The 9,136-nt window shown below is 40.2% G+C and overlaps 1 protein-coding gene across 1 annotated transcript; it reads right to left on the bottom strand.

Annotated features, from left to right (window-relative positions):
* Window positions 1-1,834: 1,834 nt before the first annotated feature.
* On the bottom strand, window positions 1,835-8,549 carry ca4a (carbonic anhydrase 4a). Its single transcript, XM_085469653.1, has 8 exons — window positions 8,341-8,549; window positions 5,475-5,519; window positions 4,708-4,872; window positions 4,474-4,619; window positions 4,275-4,367; window positions 4,112-4,178; window positions 3,848-4,011; window positions 1,835-3,512 (listed from the first exon to the last, which is right to left on the bottom strand). The coding sequence occupies exons 1-8, from the start codon at window positions 8,474-8,476 to the stop codon at window positions 3,333-3,335; spliced, it is 996 nt and encodes a 331-aa protein (XP_085325779.1). The 5' UTR covers window positions 8,477-8,549; the 3' UTR covers window positions 1,835-3,332.
* Window positions 8,550-9,136: the final 587 nt, after the last annotated feature.

Raw genomic sequence — 9,136 nt, 5'->3', positions numbered from 1 at the left:
TTATGCTAATGGTGGTATCAATATCTGCACAGTGAAAAGGAGGCTCCTAAAAGAAATTAGCTGTTAATCTTCCCTTGCTGTGTTTTTGTCCTTTCACAAGAATGAAAGCCATTTTGCATACTCTGGGTACAAAACTTCATTCGGCCCTTCTACTCTTATTTTAATTTAAAAAGAATTGAATGTTTGCTTCTCTTTCATTGCTTATTCCAAATTTCTATCCCAGTAATATTAAGGGTGTGTTATATGGCTTCATGGATAGATTAATTTGGGTGTCATCTGCATAGTAGTGAAAATGTATGTTATGCCTTCTAATGATACTGACTTTGGGAAGTATGTATTATGTAAACACAACTGGTCCTAACACGGAACCCTGTGGTACTCCATAATTTACCTTAATGTGTGTTACAGAAACAAATTGGAGGCCGAGGAGTAAACATCTGACACAATGAGCAGGAAAGTGCAGGAAGGACAGGTGAAGAGGCCATGCTGCTAGCGAATTGGCTACAAGCTAAGCTAAGCTAGTGAATCCCTAAAGACACAGTAAGTGAATATTGTGAATATAATTAAAGGGTAAATCAAGAGAGAGTGTGCTTTGGATAAAGTACGTTAAGATTACAGTGTGAAATAAGACGATTTTTATAAGTTTTTAAATCAAATTGGCTACTGAGATAAGCTACACATAAACACCACTGTGCACTGTAACAGGAACAGGAAGCGATACTCTACCACAGAGAAAGCCAACACCAAGTGATTGCTTAGTGATAGCCTATTAGATATCACCTCTGAGCTATATCATTGACAACACAATAACAAATTTATCAGGCGGAATTAGAATAAAGTTAATTGGGTGTTACTTCACATAGAAGTATGTGAAGTACTGATTTGTGGGATTGATTTTCAACAGTGAGATCCAGGAGGAAGGAAGAGGAGTGGCAGTATAGGTCAAGCAGTGTGTTGTTTTCCTGACCTCATGCACAAAGACCAGCCCAGTGACCTTTAATTGCAGCTGGCTATCTGGTAAGATTCAAAATGAGGATGCCTCTGGTTTCTTCCTGAGAAAACAGTGCCCTTTGTCACTGAAACCCCAGAGACTTGGGGGATTTGAGGTGAGATTAAGGAGATGGTGTGGTTATATCGGTGCTGTCCTGTTGACTAGAAAACAGCAAGGTCCCAGATATTAAGCATCCACCCCTTGTTCCCTTGATCCACAAGCTCTCCAACTCCTCCTCCTCCTCCTCAACTGAAAAACCTATTGGATGCCTGTGGAGGAGAATGAAGGCACCTCTTTCATTCAAGCTTTTGTGTATACTCTCGCACAGCCTCTGTGCATGCCTCAGTGAGAGGTCTTCCAAGGTCTTTAACAAGAAGTCTTTTGATTCTTTAATGACAAGGGATTGGAGGAGGTGGGTGGGGTGTTAAATAACTTGCAACTAGTGTCTGCAAACTGTCTCAGAGATCAATTTAAAAAATATTTTTAGTAGATTTTAATGTGTTTGTGTACCTCTGCTATACCTTTGATAGTGAGCTGTGTAAGATAAAACAACCTCTTATTCGAACTTCTTGAAGAACAAGAACGAGTCAATTAGAAAAGGATTAAGAGATGAGAAACTCTTCTCTTCCAGAGAGCCTGAGACTCTCTGGACAGACCGAAGGGTTATCAGTCAGCAAACCGAGAAGCCCGTCTGTGTGTCTGAGCCAGCAGACAAACAACAAAGCCAAAAAAGTGTATTCTCATATCAGCTTTCACAGCGCAGCCAGACCCAGAACAGACACTAATTTTGATCAGTGGGTCAAATAGCTTGAATTGTGCCCATGCAAGCAGAAGACACAGTCATTAAAAAGGCATTTAGGTATTTTATTGTTCAGCTGGAACACATTCTCCATATCATTTGAAGAACTACAACCTGACAGTCTCATACACTTGAACATCACAAGTAAACTCTATAAGTCATGAACAGGTTGATGCTTTGCATTCAGCACTATTCTTGGAATACATAAATATCAATTGCAGTCTCATATCATTATACACATTCATTACATATATAAATACATCAGTGTACAGCATAGAAATATAACGTGAAGCCTTGTGAAACAATGGAAAATATACAGATTCCTTTTCCTAGGTCATCACAATAAATCTTCCTGGAAAATTGCACAGAATACATAATAAGCCCTCCCAAACAAATCAGTGGGGTGTAATTCACAGTCGATAACATTCAGTGCCTTCCAGAGCCCGTACTACAAGCCATGAACACAGTTCTATGTTGTCATGATTACGTAGCTTACTGAACTTTATGTGTCAAAAACTGGAAAAAAAAAACCAACAAACAAAAACAAACAGATTGACTGAGGTGTTTGCATGTAAATTTGGCAAGCTCTGTTTTGTGCATGTATCTCGTAATAAACATGCAGATTCATGCTAATCGTGTTTGAAATGCAAAAAATTAATAATGCTGGTTTGACAAGATATGCTGGTCTGTTCTCCAAAGTATAACTGTGTCCTTGAGCTACAGACACTCTCAGCCATTTTGTGACCTGCAATTAGTATCGCTGCACCTTCATCTTTCCCTCTGGTGTAAGTTGCCATGGGGTGGGAGGAGAAGGTTTGCAGCTGCTCTTAGGTCAGGCTGTAGTTGTCCCTCGTAAATGTTTTCAACGCTGGATTCTGGCGGGAAAAAGGCTTGACCTTAAACCCTCCCACCCTTTACCATACCACCTGCTAGCTGAGTGGCTGCGAGTGAGTCACCTGACAGCCCTGCGGTGTGCGCCTGGACCATGAAAGAATGACCAAGCTGCTGACTCCTTTGACCATCGCCTTGGAAATGCAGCTTAGTTTAATGACTCAGTTCTGCTATTTATAACTTTATGCTCCACTAAGAATAGCACACCACGTGCCAGTTTACAGGCTGACAATGGCACTCAGAGTGTAAACTCTCTGGGACTCACTCTGACATTAGGAAAAACAAAATTTGCCTGACACTTGACAAAGTGTAATGAATTATAAAGTGTATGTTTAGGAGGATGATTTGGAATCTTAGTGAATGCCTAAACGTGTGCTCTGAAACCATAATGCTGAAATAACACCTACTGCTTCACTACACATGCATGAGTGCTTTAATAAACCCTTACAGCACCTTTCGTAAGGCATTACTAAAACGCCTTTGTCATTTGTGTCATAAGGGGGGGAACACCAGGTGAGTCATGCCTGCACTACGATATGATCCGTCATCTTTGCAAACATGTGATGAAGAGGTTACAAATTCGGGTTTGACTGATTGATTGGTGTGGAACTTTTTGTGTTTATGGATGTTGCAGTGCAGCATGGGATACCTCTAATTGGGTTCGGACAGTCCCAAGGCTATGGCAATGGTGGCAAGGAGGATGGCAGAGTTGGCGAGGATCACTGCACTTCCTGAGCGGTACACCTTCCGGCCATTGAGGGGCTGAACAGGTCTGAAATTCCCAGTCATCTGCTTGCCATCCTTAAACTGGAGTTTAGAGAAAGCTTGGAGCTGGGGGAGCAGAATATTAACATGAGTGTTAGGCTCCAGGTTGTGGAAAAAGATCATAAAGGAGTGCAATTACAGTAATGTTTCTGAACATGCAAAAAAAAGGTTGGAAAGTATTTGTACTCTAGCAGAGCCTTTTTATGTTTACTCCTGCAGTTCTGAGAGATGTGTACCTGTGTGTGTACCTGTGTAGCTCACACTTATCATTACCAGCAAGTTTGCAGATTCAGAAGTTATATTGAAAACTACTATATGAAAACACTAAAGTTTAACCATGTAACATTAAAAATTAAGGCTTAAGGCTGAAATATATATTTAAATTGAGGTGCATTCTTGACCTGTTCTATGCTCAAAGGAATGGGGTTCTCAAACAGAGTCCAAATCACAGACTCTGTACACCCCGGGGTGGTCAGAGAGCCTTTATAACGGTAGTAAGCCGTTAGATTTTTCTCAGACGGGATCAGCTGTGCCAGGGAGATTGAAGACAGAGACGTATTGCTATCTGAAAACAAAACAAAACAAAGCAAAACTCCACAGTGGAAACAGATAGCCAAAGCTACACAGCCATGAGTCTGATTGTTTGAACATAAACTAGTACCTACTTGTTGCTTGGATGTTTTGCAGAGTACTGATGATGCGTTCATACTTCCGGTTACTGCTACTAGACAGCTGAAAATTGAAATAGCCGCATTTTAGTACATTTACTTTTCATACTTAGGTCTGGAATAGTTTTTGCATCTGAGGTGAAAAATTTAAAAAGGGGACCTCATAGAAAAATCCAAGAACTGCAACTCCCTCTGTATCACTCAGTGCTGTTGTCAAATCAGAGTAAGCTTTCTTCATGTGAACAATGTGCAGCTGTAGACAAAATATTTGTGCTGTCATTCAATAATGATAAGTCACCATGAGTACTTCTGTAGTTCAGAACAGTAACAGTTCAGGCTGTTGGACCAAGTTTAAATACCTCCATGGGATACTGTTCCCCGTCAATAGTGTGTTCGGAGCCAGGCCCTCCATTGGCTCCCCAGTGCAGGTGGAACTGCACAGCCATATACTCATCAGGCAGGTCTCCATGTGATATAGTAGATACAGTAGGAATCTGGACCTGAGCTGGAACAGACAACACAACAAGCATGAAGAGCGTACACAACAGCTTCAAAACGTTGCCGAGTTAAATTTTAATGGAAAATAAGCTCACCGGAGTGGCCATTGTTTATGATTGTGCTTGTGAAGATCTCCTGGTAATTCTGAAACTTAAGAGGAGTCAGGCGATCATCTTTGAAAGTCTTTCTGGTGACAATGTTAATGGGCGACTGTTTTTGTCCTCCACATGCTGAGTTTACATGGGTCCACTTCTCTGGTACTAAATCACAAAAAACACCAAACAACCATTTTTGAATGATTATTTTCAGTCTGGAGGAGTTTGTAGCACTTGAAACTCCACTTTTTTCTAGTCACTAATATACTTAATAATCTTCCTGTTCAAGAAGAAAGTAGAAAGTGGCCAAATATCTAGTTTACTAAAAGGAGTCATTGATTAAATTAAACACATGCATGGAGTACCACAAGGCTCAATGCTTGGTCCTTTAGAGTTTTCCATCTACATGCTGCCTTCAGACTAAATATTTCAGCAGCATGATATCAGGTTGTGTTTTGCTATTTCTCTTTTAGTTTCAGCAGTGTGTTGTAACAGCATGTTTCCTCGTGCAGGTCTTAAAAACTGCTTTTCACTAATTGCAGCATTTCAATAGGTTATTAGAAAGCTAACTTGTCAATCTATCCATAAAACTACAACAGCACTACATATAACAACAACTGTAGCATTCTCATTGGCTTGTGTACATTTTAATATTTTAGTAGGCCATATATAGCACTGCACTGCACTGCATTCCTCACTAGCTACCCCATCTAGGGATGACTGCGTCAATGATTCCATCAGAAATTCTTACCATCAGAAATGCTTACCATTGCACTGATGACCACAGGTAAACTGGGACTGATAGCACCAGTCTGAAAAAAAGTAAAAGCTTTACTGATAAAATGCATTTGCATGCTAAAAGGCACAGGTTTGATGCTTGTGACAGTGTGACAGAAGCATTAACCCTAGTTGACACATTCTGTTGCGAGAGCAGACTAGGATGTTTCCTCTTGCCATGTATTGTAGAAAGCCTCATTGATTTATCAATAGTTAATTTTTCTCTAAAAGCAAATAGTGGATTGTTCTCCTATTGGATTAAGATAGCTTTTATCCATGGCCACACAAAACCCCCTAATAGTCTGGAATTGTCTTCTTATTTACCAAAAGAAAAAAAAACAGTCAGTGTTCGTGCTTTATCTTTCTGTGCTATTGGAATAAACTTGGAGCCAATTTCTTGTATCAACAAGCTCCCATTCTGACTTGTTTGTCTGAATATTTATTAAAATTTCACAATCGGTTTGTATGTTTCCACCGCTTACTCTAAAACAAATATCTGCAGCTACCCAAAATATCAAACATTTATAAAAATATAAAAGAAAAAATATGAAAAACACATATGCCATTGAAAATTATGGGAAGGGTCTCCTGATCTATATTTGAACTGTATCGGTTCTTCTCAGTGTGTGTGTGAAGGAAGTCAAAGCTTGGCAACTTTGCTATGTTGGCAAGCCTTTTCCTTCTGCTCCATCGTGATAATGGCTACTGGAAATAGACAAGGCAGGGGGAAAGCATTTGAGGGTGTACAATCAACCACTACACTGCCTCTAATACATACATACATGTCCAAGTCTTGTTTGTTTGATTTTTTTGTAAAAATTGTAATTATTATTTTCTCTTGTAGCAGAATTTGCATGTGAGTGTGTGTGTGTGTGTGTGTGTGGGGGGGGGGAGACATATAATAGTGCAGAAATTTCTAATTAAGCTTAGTGTCTTTGATGCTGAACATAATAAAAGATTATGATTAATTGTAAGCCTTGACTGAGTGTTGCTGGCCTGAATGCGGATGCTGCAGCTGTATGAGTCCCACAGAGACAAGCTGAACCAACTGCTTCCTGTAGCTGTGAGATGCAGAGAACGTACTAGTTTCTTTTCACTGAATTCTGTTAAATCCAGAATTGAATTTCAAATCCCTTCCCCCCCCCCCAATCACCATTATATATATAGATTGAATGGACCATTAAAGGGTAATGTTATTTAAACCACTCCAAGTACATTTGTATTACTTTTTTAAATGTCACTTTTACGTAATATTTTCAAGTTGTAATTTTACAGATCGCTATTTGTCGTTTTGCTTGACCAAATAGGCCTACTGGCGAAACCAAGAAACTTCCTCCATTAACGGAATATCTAATTTTATGGCCGGCTCTCGCGCCTTCATATTTTGGCCAATCAGATTTCGGTCCGCACAATTCTCCACCAATCGGCGTTCGGCTTTGATCTTCGTGTGACGCGGAGACAGAGAGAGTAAACAATATGAATGATTTTCTAAAAGCCTGAAAGCTGTGCCAAGAGGGAAAACTGAGGAAACCGTCAAATAGAAAACAAAAGGCAGTGAAATGATAAACTAATTAGTCGTCTCACAGTGACATGTGAACACAGGCAGACGGAGACGAGCTTTTATGACAAACAGACAAATACACTTATAACGCATTTCAGATTTTACCCACTCGTGCCAAAACGGCTCAAGATTTAGAAGGGGTTTTTTTTTGTCTCTTATTATTGGATACAGAAAAGAAATGTGGTCCAGGCTTCCAGCGCGCCGGTCTATGGGACACTGACGTGGACAGCTATCACAAATAAGACCCTGCAGCTTTCAGAGCTGCTCCATGCAACATGGAATAAATGCACGGACACAAAGAGATTTCTCACCGACAGGTTCTGATTATAGAGGCGCATTTATAAGCGATCATTCATATCAGTTCACATGCGTCTGTCTGCTGCTTATTTTAAGAATCGCAGATGTCCCTTTAGTATCCAAACACTGGATCTGAAGACACATTTCATCCTTTTTTCTTTTCTTTTTTTAAATAAACATAAAAATGTTTGGGTTTTAAACACGTGTGAGCCGGCTCTCAGCGGTAATCCGCGCCTCGTTATCCACTGCTGTGAATTTGGAGACACTGGTGCTGCTCGTGGCGCGCTTCTCTGCGGCAACTGGGACGCAAACGTCTATCACTGGCTCGGCCTGGTTCCGAGCAGGTGCACGAGAGAGAGAGCGCAAGAGAGAGGTGTCCGAAACACAGAGCCCCAGAGGGAATGTGGGCTCTGCCTGTTTTTGACTCAGACTCAGCTGATGCAGGATCTCTGTATCCTTCCCTGCCCTTCAACATTCAGTTCAGCGGTGTAAATATCAAGGTGCGGATTGGATGAGCCTGACACACACACACCAACACTGCCGCTGCTACCGAGGCGTGATGGACAGGACAGGTGGAGCGCTTCACGTAGAGGGGCATTTGGTACTGCGGAAATGTTCGCTTTTTATTTATTTTTATTTATTTATTTATGTATTTATTTATTTATTTACATTTTTAGCCAGTATATATAAACTTATTTAACTGAACATCGTGTCTGGCATGACAAATTAAAAAGGAGAGTTCATTTGTAATTAGAACGACTGAAAGACAAAAACGGCCATACAATAACGGAAAAATAAATAAATCGCCAATCGTTATATATATATATATATATATATATATATATATATATATATATATATATATATATATATATATATATATGTATAATTTTTTAAGGACTGGAAGAGTGGCAGGATTTTTTTTTAGTGTAAGAACTAAAAATAAAGACAGGCAGTTGCTTCAAATGATCTCGAGCTGTGAATGGAAGCAGACTTACCTCCTGATCCTGTGCAGACTGTCCAAAAGGATGCCAGGAGAACCGGCAGGATGAGCTGCTGCATTTTGGAGCGTCTCCGACTCGACACAGAAGGCAACGCAGCGACTTGGTTTTTTTTTCCCCAATGTGATGGCATTCTTGAGGGGGTTTTGTACTTATCTATCACCAAACCACGACAGGGAAGAAAGTGTGGCCCCTCCCCCTTCGGGCATCGCCTCTGATAAAGCACCGAAAGAAGGTATGATGAGAAAGGGCCAGTATCACTGCAACACGTTGTTGTTTACATTAATATCACGCTCCTGGACTGAGGTTTCTGTGGAAATAGGGGAAATCAGCTAGAGTTAATCAACATTGTTTTTTACTGACTGCTCCACAGGTAGCTCAAGGTGGCCTTCGGGTGATTAAATAATGGTGGGAGGTTCTTAAAAGTACACTGAACTCTCATTTCTCCTTGTCCCTTTTACATATAAGGTTAGACAAATCCCCATGCAGTTACACACATTGTGTATCAGGTTAATGCAGCTCCTGACAGAAGCTGTAGGACACTTACACTCATGACAGTGCAGTATTTAAACCCTTTGCCTGAGTGAATGCATGTGGCAGAAAACTTAGAAAGGGCTGTGTATTTTACACAGTTTGAGGTTCCAACCTGAGCTATAATAAGTCTGTATTTATTATATTTATATTCAAATTTTTCAGCGCATTAGGCTGATCCCACTGAAACTTTTTGATCCCTCAGTAATTACAGCTTAAAATTATGTGTCCTGTTTGGGTTTCAGTATCAAAAATCAGCTTT

This window comes from Copadichromis virginalis, linkage group LG10, assembly GCF_057382275.1.
Source record: "Copadichromis virginalis isolate Kocher_CV1m ecotype Utaka linkage group LG10, C_Virginalis_male_GT1.1, whole genome shotgun sequence".
Classification (NCBI taxonomy): Eukaryota; Metazoa; Chordata; class Actinopteri; order Cichliformes; family Cichlidae; genus Copadichromis; species Copadichromis virginalis.
Note: the sequence above shows the minus strand (reverse complement) of the source record. Positions and strands in the feature narration are given on the sequence as shown.